The following is a 19,701-nucleotide window of genomic DNA, read 5'->3' as shown; positions in this document are numbered from 1 at the left end:
GACAAATTTTAGAGCAGGATAGGTCTTGTTACCTGTATGACTTCTAGACAGTCAAAAAGACTACTTACGTATCAAAGGAGCATGAAAAAGGTAAGTGATTAAGCATTCAAGAAATGGGGAAAATTTTTTTTAACAACCACATGGTTGTCCTACTGCCACCACTTCTGAGCAATTACCCTTGGCATACTATATCGAGTGAGCCTCATGATTACCCTGCAGCTAAGGATTATAATAGGCATCAAAAAAAAAAAATTCAAGTAAGTGCTCAGTATATGGTAGGCTGTTAGTTCCATTATTAAAGAAGTTGGCTGGCAACTACTTCATCATGAAATGTCCCCTCCCATGCCCCATCACCTCCAAGAATTAAAATGCTTCAATGGCTTCCCACAGCACTTAAAATGCCAATTCCAAGTTACCAAAGCCCTGAATAACGTGGACCTTGCCTACCTCTCCAATAGCACCCCCTGCCCTCTCCCCAGTGTTCACTTTGCCTCAGAAGGTCACTTTACTGACCTTCTGACAGTTTAAAGAACTTTTCTGCCTAAAAAACCCTGAAGACACTTTTATTGAGACTCAGAACACTGAATGAGAATATGCTTTTACCAGTTAAATCATAATCTGTCCCTAGACACATGAGAAGTTCCTAAAAGAATATGGAAAGGGATGTAAAGACAATATTTTTTTCCTTCAAAACGTAATGGGGGAATGCAATGAGGAAAAAGAGTTGACCAACATTGTTCTCAATTTGTCTCAGAAAAATATTTTCTCAAAATTTCCTGAAAAAAAGGGAGCCGTTCCAATGCAGATTTAAAAAACAATAGTTAGCATACAACTTTCCAAGAATATATCTACACCCACCTCTATAGATGGAATTTAAATCCATTCTTACATAAAATACAAGTCAAATGTAGAGAGGAAAGTCTCATAGTTCAGAAATGCTACAAAAGTAACATCAGTTACCATTGTAGATGGTATCCTGAAGAAATCCAAACTACTAACTGGTGACTACCAGGAATCAACTGATTAAATACAATTCTTCATTACTACAACTCTCTTCAAAAACTTAAAAATCAAAATGAAGATATAAACGAACTAACCTTTCTTTCGTTGATTACTTGACTGAGCCTCATCCTCACTGACATTTTCACCAGGACCATCTAATTTTGTTTCCCGGCTTTCTTTGCTTTCACTGTTACTTCTCTTTTCAACCTTGTCTTCTCTTTCTTTTCTATTTTGTGGCTTCTTATTTCCTAGGCTGATGACACTCTGACACTGCAAAAAGGTTTTCTGAATGAAATAATTTTCATGAACATTTTCACTAACATATCCAAAAATCTGTGGTAACACCTTACCAAATATCGCAAAACGAATGACAATTTTTATCAAAAATAAAAAACTACTTTACAAAAGACACTGTTAAAAGTCATTTGAGGGCTTCCCTGGTGGTGCAGTGGTTGAGAATCTGCCTGCCAATGCAGGGGACACGGATTCGAGCCCTGGTCTGGGAAGATCCCACATGCCACGGAGCAACTAGGCCCATGCGCCACAACTACTGAGCCTGCGCGTCTGGAGCCTGTGCTCCACAACGAGAGAGGCCGCAACAGTGAGAGGCCCGCGCACCGCGATGAAGAGTGGCCCCCACTTGCCACAACTAGAGAAAGCCCTCGCACATAAATGAAGACCCAACACAGCCAAAAATAAATATAAAAAAATTTTAAAAAAAAAGTCATTTGAAAAACTGGAAGAAAATATTTGCTAAGTATTTGATAAAAGGACTTGTATCTAAAATATATAATGAACTCTATAATTCAGTAACAAGAAAACAATTGAAATGTGGGCTAGAGTTGAACAGACACTTCATCAAAAAGATATACTGATGACAAATGTACATGAAAATGTGCTTGACATCATTAGAAAAATGCAAATTAAAAACTGTAGTGTGATACCACTATACACCTACTAGACTCACTAAAATTAAAAGGCTGACCACATCGAGTATTAGTGAGGCTACAGAATAACTATAATTCTCATACACTGCTGGTGGAATAAAAAGTTTGGTAGTTTTAAAAGTTAAATAAATAGCTACCATAAAATCCAACCATTCTACTCCCAAGAAAAATAAAAGCATTATTCCATGCAAAATTTTGTACACAAATGTTTATATAGCAGCTTTATTCTTAATAGCCAAAAACTGGAATCAACACAAATGTCCACCAATAGGTGAATGGACAGCGTTATATCCATACAATAGAGTACTACCAGAAAATAAGAAGGAACGAACTATTAATACATATAACATAAATAAATCTCAAAATAATTAAGCTAAATGAAAGCCAGAAAAAAAAAAAAGAATGCATCCTGTATGACTCCACTTACATAAAATTGTAGAAAATGCATTGTAAATCAACTATACTCCAATTAAAAAAAAAACCTGTAGAAAATGCAAATTAACTAAGTGACAGAAAGCCTATCAGTGGTTGTCTGGGATGATGGGGTGAGGGGGTGGAATGTGACAGGAAGAATTACAAATTAAGTTCATTATCTTGTTTGTGGCAAAGGTTTCATAGGTCAAAGAATATCAAACTGTACACTTTATATATGTGCAGTTTATTATTATTATGTCATTTATACACCAATTAAGCTGCTTTATATGTTGTTTAAACCACACACCAATAATTCTGCACAAATTACAAATAGCAAGATGTACAGTGTCAAATGAAACCATGTAACCAGATACCATATATGCTACTTCTCTAAAAAGACTTTTTTTTTTTTTTTTTTTTTTTAAAACAGCACTCCTTAAACTCACCATCTTTTTTTTTTTTTTTTTTTTTTTTTTAAGGATTTTCTTTTTAATTAATTTATTTATTTATTTTTGTCTGTATTGGGTCTTCGGTTCGTGCGAGGGCTTTCTCCAGTTGCGGCAAGCGGGGGCCACTCTTCATCGCGGTGCGGGGACCGCTCTTCATCGCGGTGCGCGGGCCTTTCTCCATCGCGGCCCCTCCCGTTGCGGGGCACAGGCTCCAGACGCGCAGGCTCAGCAATTGTGGCTCACGGGCCCAGCTGCTCCGTGGCATGTGGGATCTTCCCAGACCAGGGCTCGAACCCGTGTCCCCTGCATTAGCAGGCAGATTCTCAACCACTGCGCCACCAGGGAAGCCCACTAAAAAGACTTTTGATAGAATATCCCAGAACATCTTTTAGAACTTCTTTCATGGATAAATTAAAAATCCATTTACTGAACATCTCTTGATATGATATATATTCATGTGTATATATAGAGTTAGGACTTCAACACATGGAAAAGACTGTAACTCAAGAGAAAACATATATAGAATACATTCTGAAACACAAAATGGGCTTCACTTAGACACATTAAAAAGTAATCTATTTGTAGGCATTACGTGAAGCTGACAGCATGGTACCCCATCCTTTCCAAATGTATGGTCCTGAGAATACAACCAGATGAAGGCAATGTGATGAATGAAATCAAGGTATCTGAAAAATGGGTATTTTATTAATGCAATTCTCTAAATTTGAAGTAAAATTCAGCATGTTAAAAGGAGAATACCTTCCCTTTATTTAAAAAAAAAAAAAGAAGTCTTAAAACAATACTCACTTCAGTGTTCACTAATTCACTTGGTGTTGGCCAGTTCGCCATATCGCTGAAATCACTAGCCTGAGAGGTAAATAAAAGAAGTGTTATGTCTGCAATTTAGAAATTTTAAATAGAAAAAATATTTTCTAAAAGTGAAAGCAATTTTTAAAATCACCCTCATTCAATTATATGCAGGCATTTGCCAAAATAATGCAAAACCTTCTCCAAACAACAGAACACAGCAAACAGAACACAGCAAGAGGAATGTCTTATGATCCAACTTGTGGCATGAATAATGACCTTGACTAAACTGATAGAGACAGGATAACAGAGGCATATGGGGATTTGGATAAAGGCTACAATTCTCTAGTATATTAACTTTAAACTAACATCAATGATAGACTTAGAAGAGAAAAATACACAATAATCTAAGAGGAGTTTCTTTCAAAATAGTTAAAAACTATTTCTTGTCATGACATACCTTGTTGGATTTCTTTGTCTTGAGTTTTCCTGCTTTTATAATTTGGGGGGGACTGAGCTCTAAAACAAAACAGAACAAAACAAAAAAACAAAGAATTGTTTTTACAACCACATCATGCAAAATATTTAACAAAATAACAATTAAACCAATTTCATTTAAGTCAGTGGAATAATTATTCTCAACAAAATCCAAAGTTCTGAGACTCAAATTCCTAACAAGAAATCAACTACATTTCAAATGTAGATTCAAAGTGGTCTTCAGTGTTCAAATCAAGAAGTAGAAAATATTAACAATTTACTTACACTGAACTGATAGAACAATCTGTTCACTAACAGAATGTAACACGGAAAAATTAGCAATATAACATGTTTTAATACAGTAAAGTTAGTGAATCAATTCCCAATGGGATACATTTTTCTATATATATTATATATACATATAAATATATTCACATGCATCAAGGAGCATGCAGAAAATAAATTAGAAGACTTCAAACTATTTGTCATCAGAAAACAAAGTTTGGCAAACTAGTAGGCTGTATCTAGATCCAAGCCATAAAGAATAGAAGTGATCACTGTAAAAGTTTGCACAAGACTATCATGGTATCATCACTTGTCCCTCTTGAATAAGAACACAAACATTGACAAATATAGTCTTCATTGTAATGAAGCTTTACAGTGTCTTGTATCTTGATTCATTATCTACCATGATGATCATCTAGCTAAACATGACCTAAACATTAAAAAGCAGAATAAAAGTGGGATCTGCAGCTACAGAAAACACAGTAATTCCACAAAACATGAATCCCATAAATCATGGCAATGACCAATTCATAGACTAAAATAAAGCAATCTTTGAGTTAAAACCCAGAAACATTCAAATAAGATTTCATGAAAGGAAGATTGATCAAGGATGAAGACATCACCAGGGATGGGCACACAGGGATCTTGAATACTGTAGTAATTCTATTTCTAAAGAAGAATAGTGAGTACATGGGTATTTGCTTTATACTTCTTTATACTTTAGGGACACATATATAAGTGTATACATATGTGTCAATGTGCATAAGGATAAATACTTCACTAACAAAAATGAGATACAGAAAAAAATATGGACAGATAGGACAAAAAGGGAAGCAGGAAAAAATCTAATTTAACAAAAACAATATTTGAACATTAGAATTTGACTGAGGTATATTTTGTAAATACCACGTATATTGTATGGAAGTTATACAGTATAGAACATTTGAAAGACCTTTCCCTCAACAAAGTAGAAAACATGTCCCAAAATACTGCTAGGTCAAGTAAATTAAGTGTCTGGTGGTTACAAAACACAGCCTTATACAAACTACTAGATGTACTGAAAAGTATTTAGGGATAGGCCACACAAGCGAGTTTCATTACAAATCAATTAGACATTAATAATCACAAAATTAAGGTCAGAAATTTAAAAAATTATTCTGACCACATAAAAATTAAAAAACTGTTTAACTTCAATATTAAATATGTTATTTACAAACCAAAAAATATTTGAGCATGAGTTAATAATCTATTGCTTTAAAATCAGGGGACTTCCCTTGCAGTCCAGTGATTAAGAATCTGCCCTCCAATGCAGGGGTCATGGGTTCGATCCCTGGTCAGGGAGCTAAGATCCCACATGCCTCCTGGCCAAAAAACCAAAACATAAAACAGAAGCAATATTGTAACAAATTCAATAAAGACTTTAAAAATGGTCCACATCAAAAAAAAATCTTTAAAAAACAAAAATTAAACAAATTAAAAAAATAAAAATAAAAGGGAGAGAGATTTTGATTTCAATAAATTCTTTTGAACTCAAAAATTTTGGATTTTTGTTTAAATTTTACTCTCTCAACTTTAACTCCTCCTCAGGAAATACAATGGGAAAAAAGTGCACATTTAACTCTGTGCCCTCTATAATTCTGACATTTTATTGATGGAGCATCATGAAGTACACAATCAATACTGTAATTTATTCTCAATAAAAGGTATTTGACAAATTATGCTTGCCAATGTGGTTGGATACACTGGAATAGGAAAGTGATTTCTTTTCTTTCTTTTTTTTTTAAATAACTTTTTTTATTAAAATAAATTTATTTATTTATTTACTTATTTATTTATTTATTTTTGGCTGAGTTGGGTCTTTGTTCCTGCACGCGGGCTTCCTCTAGTTGTGGTGAGCGGGCGTTACTCTTCATTGTGGTGCATGGGCTTCTCATTGCGGTGGCTTCTCTTGTTGTGGAGCACGGGCTCTAGGCGAGCAGGCTCAGTAGTTGCGGTACACAGGCTTAGTTGCTCCGCAGCTTGTGGGATATTCCTGGACCAGGGATTGAACCCGTGGTCCCCTGCATTGGCAGGCGGATTCTTAACCACTGTGCCACCAGGGAAGCCCCTAATTTTCTTTTTTAAAAGGAAGACTTTCCTGGAACATTCCTGCTCCCAAGTCCCAATTCCTCCCACAGAAACAGTAAGTTTCCTGATTAATGAGTTTAGGAAAAGAACTGACTTGCAAAGCCAACACCTTTCCGCCCTTTTCTTTGGGAGCTAGCTGTCCACAAAAAGCAAGCATTCTGGTCTGCTCCTTCATGCTGTCAACTTCATAGGGCAGACTCCCTAAGAGAGGTAGAAGGGGAACATGCAGATGTGCAATGCCAACTGTGAACACATTTGTCTAATTCCAAGTTCAACATAAGCAAGTCCTTTGTGCTGCTCTTAGACCACCTCATCAACCCACTCTTTTTCCGTTAAAAGAATGACACTGAGCTTTTAAAAAAAAATAAATAAATCTGAGTAAAAGATAAAGAGATGATTCAAAAACGAAATACCAGTGGCCAAATATGAAATGTTAACTCAATTGTACTAAGAAATGTAAAGTAAAACAGAACAGTTATCACCTATCATTCTGACAAAACAGAGAATGCCAAGCATTGACCCACCTATTTAAATGAACATTTCTCTCATGCTGTTGGAATGAGTATTAAGTAGTAGAACCTTTCAAGGGTAATCTGTCATTTAAAATGTATATACTTTTTGGGGAATTTCCTGGCGGTCCAGTGGTTAGGCCTCCATGTTCTCACTGCCAAGGGCCGAGGTTCAATACCTGGTCAGGAAACTAAAATCCCACAAGCTGTGTGGCCAAAATAATAATAATAATAATAATAAAGTATATATACTTTTTTATAAGATAGATAACCAACAAGAACCTACTGTATAGTACAGGGAATTCTACTCAATATTCTGTGATAACCTATATGAGAAGATAACCAACAAGGACCTACTGTACAGTACAGGGAACTCTACTCAATATTCTGTGATAACCTATATGAGAAAAGAATCTGAAAAAGAATGAATATATGTGTATATATATAACTGAATCACTCTGCTGTACACCTGAAACTAACACACACTGTAAATCAACTATAATCCAATAAAATTTTTAAAAATAAATAAAGTAAAATAAAATGTATATACTTTTTAATGAAACAATTCCATTTCTGAGAAATTATCTGGTAATCAAGACAAGGTACAAAGATGTCAGTATGAGATGTTCACTGCAGGGACTTCCCTGTAGGTCCAGTGGTTAAGACTCCATGCATCCACTGCAGTGGGCACAGGTGCGATCCCTGGTCGGGGAGCTAAGATACTGCAGGCTAAGCAGCATGGCCCCCCAACCAAAAAAAAAAAAAAATGTTCACTGTAGGTTTACGGATAACTATATTTAAATAAATGACCTCCGGACTTCCCTGGTAGTGCAGTAGTTAAGAATCCGCCTGCCAATGCAGGGGACACAGGTTCAAGCCCTAGTCTGGGAATATCCCACATACCGCAGAGCAAATAAGCCCGTGCACCACAACTACTGAGCCTGGGCTCTAGAGCCTGCTAGCCACAACTACTGAAGCCCACACGCCTAAGAGTCCGTGCACCACAACAAGAGAAGCTACCAAATTAAGAAGCCTGTACACCGAAACGAAGAGTAGCCCCCACTCGCTGCAACTAGATAAAGCCTGTGCACAGCAATGAAGACCCAATGCAGCCAAAAATAAAATTAATTAATTAATTACCAAAAAAAGAAAACAATATTTTCATTTTCCCATGTTCCAACCATAATGGAGGAAACTGCCCTCCTACCATATCATTAGAAAAAACCTAAGACTGAAAAAGAAAGCCAACCTAAAAATTAAAAAATAAAGAAATTTTAATTAAAAAAATTTTTTTCAGGCAGATGAAACCTAAGAAATGTAAGCTACCAGTGGCTCCAAATATACATAAATATACACGAACAAGTGTGTGATCGTCACATATCCATTTTTCAAACATCACTAGTGAGCTACTATACAACTTCTTTGAATATTATCCTAATATCTTAATCTATAAGGAAACAATTCCTAATAGATGAGGAATTCATTTTAAGAGCTTGGATAGTGAAAACAAAAACTGCAGTATGATGGGCGATTTTACTCATGACCATAATCTTTTGCAAAGCTTTAATTAAGAAAATGCATTGAGAGTTATGAATCACATGTTTTATTACATTTAAGGGAAAAATGTCATAAAATGCTATTTTGCTACAGTAAATGAGTGCCTTAAAAAAATGTAAAAAAAAGCGAGATAACCTCATCCACCAGAGGGCAGACAGCAGAGGCAAGAAGAACTACAATTCTGCAGCCTGTGGAAGGAAAACCATTCACAGAAAGATAGACAAAATGAAAAGGCAGAGGACTTTGCACCAGATGAAGGAACAAGATAAAACCCCAGAAAAACAACTAAATGAAGTGGAGATATGTAACCTGCCAGAAAAAAAATTCAGAATAATGATAGTGAAGATGATCCAGGACCTCGGAAAAAGAATGGAGGCAAAGATCGAGAAGATGCAAGAAACGTGTAACAAAGACCTAGAAGAATTAAAGAACAAACACCTAGAAGAATTAAAGAACAAACCAACAGAGATGAACAATACAATAACTGAAATGAAAAATACACTAGAAGGAACCAATAGCAGAATAACTGAGGCAGAAGAATGGATAAGTGACCTGGAAGACAGAATGGTGGAATTCATTGCCACGGAACAGAATAAACAAAAAAGAATGAAAAGAAATGAAGACAGCCTGAGACCTCTGGGACAATATTAAACACAACAACATTCGCATTATAGGCGTCCCAGAAGGAAAAGAGAGAGAGATAGGACCTGAGAAAATATGTGAAGAGATTACAGTCGAAAACTTCCCTAACATGGGAAAGGAAATAGCCACCCAAGTCCAGGAAGTGCAGAGAGTCCCAGGCAGGATAAACCAAAGAAGAAACACATGGAGACACATAGTAATCAAACTGACAAAAATTAAAAACAAAGAAAAATTATTGAAAGCAGCAAGGGAAAAATGACAAATAACATACAAGGGAACTCCCATAAGGTTAACAGCTGATTTCTCAGCAGAAACTCTACAAGCCAGAAGGGAGTGGCATGATATATTTAAAGTGATGAAAGGGAAGAACCTACAACCAAGATTACTCTACCTGGCAAGGATCTCATTCAGATTCGATGGAGAAATCAGAAGCTTTACAGACAAGCAAAAGCTAAGAGAATTCAGCACCACCAAACCAGCTCTACAACAAATGCAAAAGGAACTTCTCTAAGTGGGAAACACAAGAGAAGAAAAGGACCTACAAAAACAAACCCAAAACAATTAAGAAAATGGTCATAGGAACATACATATCGATAATTACCTTAAACGTGAATGGATTAAATGCTCCAACCAAAAGACACAGCCTTGCTGAATGGATACAAAAACAAGACCCATATATACTCTGTCTACAAGAAACGCACTTCAGACCTAGGGACATATACATACTGAAAGTGAGGAAATGGAAAAAGATATTCCATGCAAATGGAAATCAAAAGAAAGCGGGAGTAGCAATTCTCATATGAGATAAAATAGACTTTAAAATAAAGAATATTACAAGAGACAAGGAAGGACACTACATAATGATCAAGGGATCAATCCAAGAAGAAGATACAACAATTATAAATATATATACACCCAACATAGGAGCACCTCAATACATAAGGCAAATGCTAACAGCCATAAAAGAGGAAATCAACAGTAACACAATAATAGTAGGGGACTTTAACACCTCACTTACAGCAATGGACAGATCATCCAGAGAGAAAATTAATAAGGAAACACAAGGTTTAAATGACACAACAGATCAGATAGATTTAATTGATATTTATAGGACATTCCATCCAAAAAACAGCAGATTACACTTTCTCCTCTAGTGTACACGGAACATTCTCCAGGATAGGACACATCTTGGGTCACAAATCAAGCCTCGGTAAACTTAAGAAAATTGAAATCATTTGAAGCATCTTTTCTGACCACAGCGCTATGAGATTCGAAATCAATTACAGGGAAAAAAACATAAAAAACACAAACACATGGAGGTTAAACAGCACATTACTAAATAACCAAAAGATCACTGAAGAAATCAAAAAGGAAATCAAAAAATACCTAGAGACAAATGACAACGAAAACATGACGATCCAAAACCTATGGGATGCAGCAAAAGCAGTTCTAAGAGGGAAGTTTATAGCAATACAAGCCTACCTCAAGAAACAAGAAAAATCTCAAATAAAAAATCTAACCTTACACCTAAAGGAACTAGAGAAAGAAGAACAAAGAAAACCCAAAGTTAGTAGAAGGAAAGAAATCATAAAGATCAGAGCAGAAATAAATGAAATAGAAACAAAGAAAACAATAGCAAAGATCAATAAAACTAAAAGCTGGTTCTCTGAGAAGATAAACAAAATTGATAAACCTTTAGCCAGACTCATCAAGAAGAAGAGAGGACTCAAATCAATAAAATTAGAAATGAAAAAGGAGAACTTACAACAGACACTGCAGAAATACAAAGCATACTAAGAGACTACTACAAGCAATTCTATGCCAATAAAATGGACAACCTAGAAGAAGTGGACAAATTCTTAGAAAGGTATAACCTTCCAAGACTAAACCAGGAAGAAACAGAAAATATGAACAGACCAATCACAGGTAATGAAATTGAAACTGTGATTAAAAATCTTCCAACAAACAGTAGTCCAGAACCAGATGGCTTCACAGGTGATGTCTATCAAACATTTAGAGAAGAACTAACACCTATCCTTCTCAAACTCTTCCAAAAAATTGCAGAGGAAGGAACACTCCCAAACTCATTCTACGTGGCCACCATCACCCTGATACCAAACAAGGCAAAGTTATTGCAAAAAAAAAGAGAAAATTACAGACCAATATCACTGATGAATATAGATGCAAAAATCCTCAACAAAATACTAGCAAACAGAATCCAACAACACATTAAAAGGATCATACACCATGATCAAGTGGGATTTATCCCAGGGATGCAGGGATTCTTCAGTGTATGCCAATCAATCAATGTGATACACCATATTAACAACTTGAAGAAGAAAAACCACATGATCATCTCAATAGATGCAGAAAAAGCTTTTGACAAAATTCAACACCCATTTATGATAAAAACTCTCCAGAAAGTGGGCATAGAGGGAAACTACCTCAACATAATAAAGCCCTTATACAACAAAACGACAGCAAACATCATTCTCAATGGTGAAAAACTGAAAGCATTTTCTCTAAGATCAGGAACAAGACAAGGATGTCCACTCTCGCCACTATTATTCAACATAGTTCTGGAAGTCCTAGTCACGGCAATCAGAGAAGAAAAAGAAATAAAAGGAATATAACTTGGAAAAGAAGAAGTAAAACTGTCACTGTTTGCAGATGACATGATACTATACATAGAGAATCCGAAAGATGCCACCAGAAAACTAATAGAGCTAATCAATGAATTTGGTAAAGTTGCAGAATACAAAATTAATGCACAGAAATCTCTTGCATCCCTGTACACTAACAACGAAAGATCAGAAAGAGAAATTAAGGAAACAATCCCATTCACCACTGCAACAAAAAGAATAAAATACCTAGGAATAAACCTACATAAGGAGGTAAAAGACCTGTACTCAGAAAACTGTAAGACACTGATGAAAGAAATCAAAGATGACACAAACAAATGGAGAGATATACTGTGTCCTTGGATTGGAAGACTCAATATTGTGAAGATGACTATACTATCCAAAGCAATCTACAGATTCAATGCAATCCCCATCAAATTACCAGTGGCATGTTTTACAGAACTAGAACAAAAAATCTTAAAATTTGCATGGAGACACAAAAGACCCCGAATAGCCAAAGCAATCTTGAGGGAAAAAAACAGAGCTGGAGGAATCAGACTCCCTGACTTCAGACTGTACTACAAAGCTACAGTAATCAAGACAATATGGTACCGGCATTAAAACAGAAATATAGGTTACTGGAACAGGATAGAAAGCCCAGAGGTAAACCCACACACCTATGGTCAACTAATCTATGACAAAGGAGGCAAGGATATACAATGGAGAAAAGACAGTCTCTTCAATAAGTGGTGCTGGGAAAACTGTACAGCTACATGTAAAAGAACGGAATTAGAACACTCCGTAACACCATAAACAAAAATAAACTCAAAAGAGATTAGAGACCTAAATGTAAGACCAGACACTAAAACTCTTAGAGGAAAACATAGGAAGAACACTCTTTGACATAAATCACAGCAAGATCTTTTTTGATCCACCTCCTAGAGTAATGAAAATAAAAACAAAAATAAAGAAATGGGACCTAATGAAACTTAAAAGCTTTTGCAAAGCAAAGGAAACTACAAGCAAGACAAAAAGACAAACCTCAGAATGGGAGAAAATATTTGCAAACGAATCAACAGACAAACAGACAAAGGATTAATCTCCAAAATATATAAACAGCTCATGCAGCTCAATATTAAAAAAACAAACAACCCAATCCAAAAATGGGCAGAAGACCTAAATAGACATTTCTCCAAAGAAGACATACAGATAGCCAAGAAGCACATGAAAAGCTGCTCAACATCACTAATTATTAGAGAAATGCAAATCAAAACTACCATGAGGTATCACCTCACCCCAGTTAGAATGGGCATCATCAGAAAATCTACAAACAACAAATGCTGGAGAGGGTTATGGAGAAAAGCGAACATTCTTGCATTGTTGGTGGGAATGTAAATTGATACAGCCACTATGGAGAACAGTATGGAGGTTCCTTAAAAAACTAAAAATAGAGTTACCATATGACCCAGCAATCCCACTACTGGGCATATACCCAGAGGAAACCGTAATTCAACAACACACATGCACCCCAATGTTCACTGCAGCACTATTTACAATAGTCAGGTCATGGAAGCAACCTAAACGCCCATCAACAGACGAATGGATAAAGAAGATGTGGTACATATATACAAAGGATTATTACTCAGCCATGAAAAGGAACGAAATTGGGTCATTTGTAGAGATGTGGATGGATCTAGAGACTGTCATACAGAGTGAAGTAAGTCAGAAAGAGAAAAACAAATATCGTATATTAACTCATACATGTGGAACCTAGAGAAATGGTACAGACGAACCGGTTTGCAGGGCAGAAATAGAGACACAGATGTAGAGAACAAACGTATGGACCCCAAGGGGGGAAAGTGGCAGGGGGTGGGGGTGGTGGCGGTGGGATGAATTGGGAGATTGGGATTGACATATACACACTAATATGTGTAAAACAGATAACAATAAAAACCTGCTGTATAAAGAATAAATAAAACAAAATTTTAAAAAGACATGTAAAAAAACCTACTTACTTCTCGTACTCTGAAAGTGGGAGTATCAATTAGTAGTCATTTTCAAGAGCAACTTGTCAACAAATACACTGTGACCTAACAATTCCACTTTTCTCTCCTAGAGAACATCAGATATGTATTTTCTCTAGGATAAAAGGCATGCATAAAAATGTTTGTAACAACCAAGATGTTGATTAATAGGTAAATGGCTAAATTAACTACATCAGTTATATTTATGGACCACTTCTCAGCAATTTTTTACAGTTTACATTAAAAAGGATCAACTTCATCACAAGGAAAAAAATTTTTTTATAACTAAGTATGTAGATGGTAGTTAACTAAACTTATGGTGATCATTTCACAATATGTATATACAAATCTCGAATCATTATGTTGCACACCTGAAACTGATGTTAATTGTACCTTAATTTAAAAAATAAAAAACTCACTAGTTGTAAAGAAGAAAAATAAAAGATCTACCAATACTTTAAAAATATTCTAAACACATATACAAAACACTATATTTGGAAGTAATTTCACAGAAAGGACTGAAAGGATATTCAGTAAACTGCTAACATGACTATCTTTTTTCTGAAGGGAACATCAAAAGTTCCTTTACAAGAACATATTTATGTATCATTTACATAACTTAATTAAAATGTTATTAGAGTTACAGTAAGCTTATTTGAGGTTTCTGGGAAGCACACTTGGAGAAAAGAAGGTTGATGGAGTCAAGAAGACGAAGGATGAAAAAGATGAAAAAAAAATCTTTTTATTTTTATTTTTTGTATTTTGGCTGCGCCTCGCGGCACGCGGGATGGTTCCCTGACCAGGGATCGAACCTGGGCCTCTGCAGTGAAAGCACCAAATCCTAACCACTAAGCCACCGGGGAACTCCCAAAATCAATATTTTTATACATCGTTTTTGTGTGTAAAAGAATTAAAATTGTATTAGAAAGCTGATTTTTAATATGCAAAATGTAACCATGGGTACAGGTAAGTGATTCATAAATCCCATACTGTGATTTTAATAAAGGTCTCCAAAATAAATAAAACTACTTTAAACAAGGGTTGGGGGACAATTCTTTCCAGTCTCCTGACCGGAATTTAAAACTGCAGTGACACTATTCTAGGCTTCTCCTGTGGGCCAGGCTTTGGTTGAAAAGAGGGCCTTATCTGGATTACCAGAAACAGCAATACACAAGCCAGAACCATCCCAAAAGTGGAGGAAAGTGTGTCACAAGGTCTGAAGAATGCCTCACCTGCAGTTCAGTTAGAACTGCAGGTTCTAACACAAAATTCATGATTACAAGTCCTTAAATACTTCCCTACATTTCCTATGTTTCTATCTCCGGTAATAAACTTTCTGGCGAAATTTTATGGATGGAATTCCTGTATCTCATTGAGTGAGTGACAGTAAATCCAGGTTTGGTTAGGACAAACATAGTTTAATTCTGTTATTACAGCATAATTAATATCCTCTTTCCCTCTCATGAATATCCTGGTTTATAGGATAAATCACATAGGCCTCCTACTAATAAGATTATTGTACTAATTTAACACTCCCTTAGTTTGCACCTACTCTGGACCCTGGACCCTAAAGGTCCTCTGCTCCTATTTCATTATTCTTGAGGTTGCAAATTTGCTTAGGAAAATAGGAAGCCGGCAGACCCAGGTTATAGAAGGCAATCTGGTATTAAGAAATGAAAGAAAATATATCCACTTCATTCATTTACAAGGCCCAGAAATCGTCACAAAAGTCAACCAGCTAGGTAGTAACACTATCTGGACTAGAACCCAAGTTGTGCGTTTCTACACAACAAATCTCTTATCAAAGTTACCTAAGTTATTCAATTACTAATAGAAGTTGTGTAGAAGTATAGAGTCAGTACTGGGGAGAGGCTATAAAGTTACTCTAGCACTTCACACAGGAAGAACGGTATTCCTGAGGGCACAAAATAGATTCCAAGAACAGAAATGCTGCCTACAGAGAAACATCAGCAAAATTAAAATCCCCATGAACCACACCATACATCAAGCATCACCTGGTTCTTAATCTCCAACAAAGATTAAGGACCCCAGTGAAGGCACCTGTAGGTTAATTATATTAAACTGTTAAATATTTTCACAAGGTCATTTCCAATTAAAATTTCTGAGTCTCATCTTGAAAGTTTTAAGACCTGTCAAATTAACTGTACAACCAATAGGGTTTTTTTTGTAGATCACTGAATATAATGTATAATGTGTGTAAGTCTAGAAGTAGGGAGGGGAAACAGCCATTAAGATTCACTAGAGTTTTCTTTCCCTTTGCTAAATTTTATAGAGATTTTGCTTTAAGATTTTTGTTCACTTCAGTTATTAATACTAGTAAACAAATAGATCTTTGCAGCTAGGAGAGACTGGTGGCAGTATTAAATTTAGAGCAAAATTTTAAACAGCTTTTTCTGCAAGTGTTAAGATTTATCAAGAATGATGATTTAAAAACCATTTATCAGACCTCAGCTGTAAAATAACTTTTGTTTAAATAAAGTTATACTGTACCACAGCATTAAAAAAAAATGATTTGAGTATTACTGTGCAAATCAATTATCACTTATCTCACTCTGTTGGAGTTCCTTGGAAGAAATGTTACTATACCTCTATACCTGCAATATGTGTGTCTATAACAATCACCTTATATTTAACCATTTCCTTTATCTCTTTTGAGCCTCACAACCCTGTAAACATGCTTGAATTTTCCCTGTTCCACTGTTAACCTTAATTTTAAGAAGAGTGAAGACTTGTACGTAAACAGCTGTAATTTCTATATGAAAAGTTCAATTAATTTACTACAACTTAATTAGAAAGCAAAACTAAGAGATACTGGTTTCTGTCTTCGGTTTATTTAGTATTTCCACTTAAATTAAAAATTAAAAAAAAAAACCTGCAGTTGCTATAACCAAAATAAAGCACCAAGGGCCATACTGCATTGGTCAGCATTCAAATGCAGTGGCATAATCTTACCTCCCCTAGAGAGGGGAGCTAACTGAATGTCAGAAGACTACTGTTCACCTAATGGGCAATTCACTCTCTCGTCAACTATCCTATTTCATTTCAACCAGTTTCCACCACAGTCGTAAACTCAAAGCTTTTGAGTAGCAACTACAGCACAGCATCTCATTTTTAATATGACTACTTAGCACGGTTTTGAAAACACTGAAATTTTCAGCTTACCAATTATTTCACAATAAAAAATTCACAATTGCTCTTCCACTTAACATATAAACCCCCTTGCTCCGACTGGCTTCACCTCTTTTTAAAAAGTCTACAGAAACTTTTCTATAGGATGAACTGCAACACCTACCTAAAGTCAGCTGTCCCACGTCACTAACACGTGGGGTAAGACATAAGTGAGGCTGTGCCCGCCGAGTGACTCAGCTCCGTGACCCCCGCCGTGCCCCACCAGTCAAGGAGAACCCGAGGTCCCACCTCTTCCTGCTGCTCCCTTCCCAGATGTCCATTTATGTAAACAGGCAAAGTGAATGACACCTTGGAACGAAATACCTCCGACTGACAGGGAACGGAGGCCTGCCCCTCCCCCACCCCACCCCGCCAGCCTCTGCCGCCACGCGAGTCGCCCCTGCACACACCCTCCCGGTGCCCACCGCAGAGGAGCCACAGACCTGCCTCCAGGGTTTCCAGTGGGGGCAGCGGCGGCGGCCCCGTCCCGGCGGGGGACAGGTGCTGGGGCGGCTTTTTGGTCCAGGGATTCTCCTTCCGCGGCAGCGGCGGCGGCGGCGGCGGCGGCGGCGGCAGCTTTTCCTCAGAGCCTGCCGCCGCCGCCTTCTCCTCCTCCCGGGCGTCTTCGGCCGGCGAGTCCCGCGGCAGCGGTGGCGGCGGCTCCCAGCCGAAGGGCCCCCCCTGCCCGCGCGCCTTGTGCGCCAGGTGCAGCGCCAGGGGCTTCACGGACACGGCCGCCTGAGGCACGCTGTGTCCCAGCACGGGCGCCGGCAAGGGCTCTCCCCGCGCCCCCGCGCTGGTGGCGAGCGCGTTCCTCTCCTCCCTCGCCGCCTCCTTGCCCTCCCGTTCGGGCGGAGGCAGCTTCCCGGCTTGCCGGCTCGCCGCGGCCGACAGCGACTCCCTCTCAGCTGGTACCGCGGGCCGCTCCTCCTGAGGGTGAGCGGCGGGCACCCGGGCGCGAGCAGACATCGTTCCCCTGCCCCAGCCGCCCCAGCCGGGGGCGGCCCGGGGCCAGGGAGACCGGCTGCCCGTCTCTCCGCCGGGACACCGACTGGCTCCGGCCTGGGAAAGAGAACCCGAGAGCCCGGCCGCCCGCGTCGGCTCAGGCCGCTGAGCTCCCGGCGTCGAACGGGGCGCTAACCGCCCGCCGGCCCAGCCCGCGTCAGCGGCGCGAGCCCCGAGCCTGCCAACACGCGCCGGGCGCCGCAGCCGGGGGCCGGGAGCCCTCACTTGACGCGGGCTGCGGCAGAAACGCCGCAACGCGAAGCTGTAGTACCTCCAGCAAAATCAGGAAGGCTCGCGCTCCCAGAGCCAGTAACTGCTCGTGGGGTCAGAGGCGGAGGCGGGGGCGTGGAGGGGGCGGTCCGAGAGGATAGAGCGGGGGCGGGGCCTCCCGGAGGAGCGTGACGTGGCCGCTCACCGGCTCGTGCCCTCGCCGGGCCGCCGCCCGCGGTGGTTGACTGACTATCCCGCCTGGGTGCCTCCCTGCTTGAGGGCTGGCCCCGCCCCAGCGGCCAGCCGAGGGGGAAGGAGAGCAAACTGGGCGATTCCCCGATTCGCGGGCTACGGCGGCCCCCTCTGCGGGCGCAGGGGCGGGGCGCGCACCAATCCTCTGTGACTCGCGACGGGCTCGCGTCTCGCTCCGCCGGCTGCGAGCGAGGGGCGGGGCGCGCTACGCACGTGGCTCGGCGCGGGCGGTGGGGTCGCTTTGCCCCAGGCCCTGAAGTGCAGTTGACTCCAGGCGAGGTGGGTAATCTTGGCCGCTGAGGCTGGGCGGCTCCTGAATGGGCCTGGTTACCACCACCGGGCCACCTTGTCCCCTGCGTCTGTCGCCTCGCCCCGTGAAAAAGTTTCCCCCGGCGCTTTGGGGCACTGCGGTCATCTGTAATCTTGAGTCGCGTCCAAAATAAAAACAGTGTAATCTGTAGGTAAAGTTATGAAACCTTTGCCCCGGCACTAGGATTAGTGCACTTCTCCGCCCCTATTCCCACCCACGATCCGAAATATTTTTAAAGTCGTATGGAGTAAAACAGATTGTTAATACTTCGCCGGCTTTTTAAACAATTTTATGAGGTTTTTCTGTGTGTCTTTTTTTTTTATAATGTGATTCAGTTATACATATATATATTCTTTTCCAGATTCTTTCCCATTATAGGTTATTACAAGATACTGAATATACTTCCCTGTGCTATACTGTAGGTCCTTGTTGTTTATTTTATACACACGTTTTTGAATTTGTAGAGAACACTTTTTTACAAATTAACCATGCTCCAAATACTTTTTCCTGGAATGGATATATGTTAAAAAGGTACAAATATATTTTGATTTTTAAAATGCAATGAGAGCTTTCTACTTGGCACTCAAATGAGTGATATTGGTTTCATATGTGTGTATTTATGAGTTAATAATGTTTCTGTTCCCGTGCAAGTTCGCCGAAAATGGGTTCAGCTAGGTGAAAAAAATTTCCCCTGAGGGACCGTCCCCCCCAACCCCCTGAAAATATCTGTACCTGACGTTCGTATGGACTTGACAATGGGTCCCTCCTGGCTTCCTTTAAGGGCTGCCAAATGTGTACAGAACTCCCATCCCATGAGTCTTGCTTCAATCACATTAAACTCGAGATACTATCTTTTTTTGTTTACTCAAAAGTT

At 39.0% G+C, this 19,701-nt stretch overlaps 1 protein-coding gene across 9 annotated transcripts in view; it reads right to left on the bottom strand.

Moving 5' to 3' along the window:
* The window catches only part of LARP1B (La ribonucleoprotein 1B), a 137,710-nt gene extending 119,309 nt beyond the window's left edge, over window positions 1-18,401 (bottom strand). For 3 of the 9 annotated variants that reach the window (XM_028164009.2, XM_028164012.2, XM_028164013.2), the window contains exons 1-4: window positions 17,494-18,401; window positions 4,080-4,138; window positions 3,620-3,679; window positions 1,098-1,287 (exon numbers count right to left, since the gene is read on the bottom strand). In XM_028164009.2, coding sequence (XP_028019810.2) covers window positions 1,098-1,287; window positions 3,620-3,679; window positions 4,080-4,138; window positions 17,494-18,019 — 835 coding nt within the window. In that variant the 5' untranslated portion in view covers window positions 18,020-18,401. Of the gene's footprint in view, window positions 1-1,097; window positions 1,288-3,619; window positions 3,680-4,079; window positions 4,139-17,174; window positions 17,231-17,493 lie in introns of those variants that run through there. The other 6 variants (XM_028164011.2, XM_007172365.2, XM_057546818.1 and 3 more) reach the window with 5 other exon arrangements.
* Between the last annotated feature and the right edge of the window lie 1,300 nt (window positions 18,402-19,701).

This window comes from Balaenoptera acutorostrata, chromosome 5, assembly GCF_949987535.1.
Source record: "Balaenoptera acutorostrata chromosome 5, mBalAcu1.1, whole genome shotgun sequence".
NCBI lineage: Eukaryota > Metazoa > Chordata > Mammalia > Artiodactyla > Balaenopteridae > Balaenoptera > Balaenoptera acutorostrata.
This window is presented reverse-complemented; position numbering and strand designations above follow the sequence as displayed.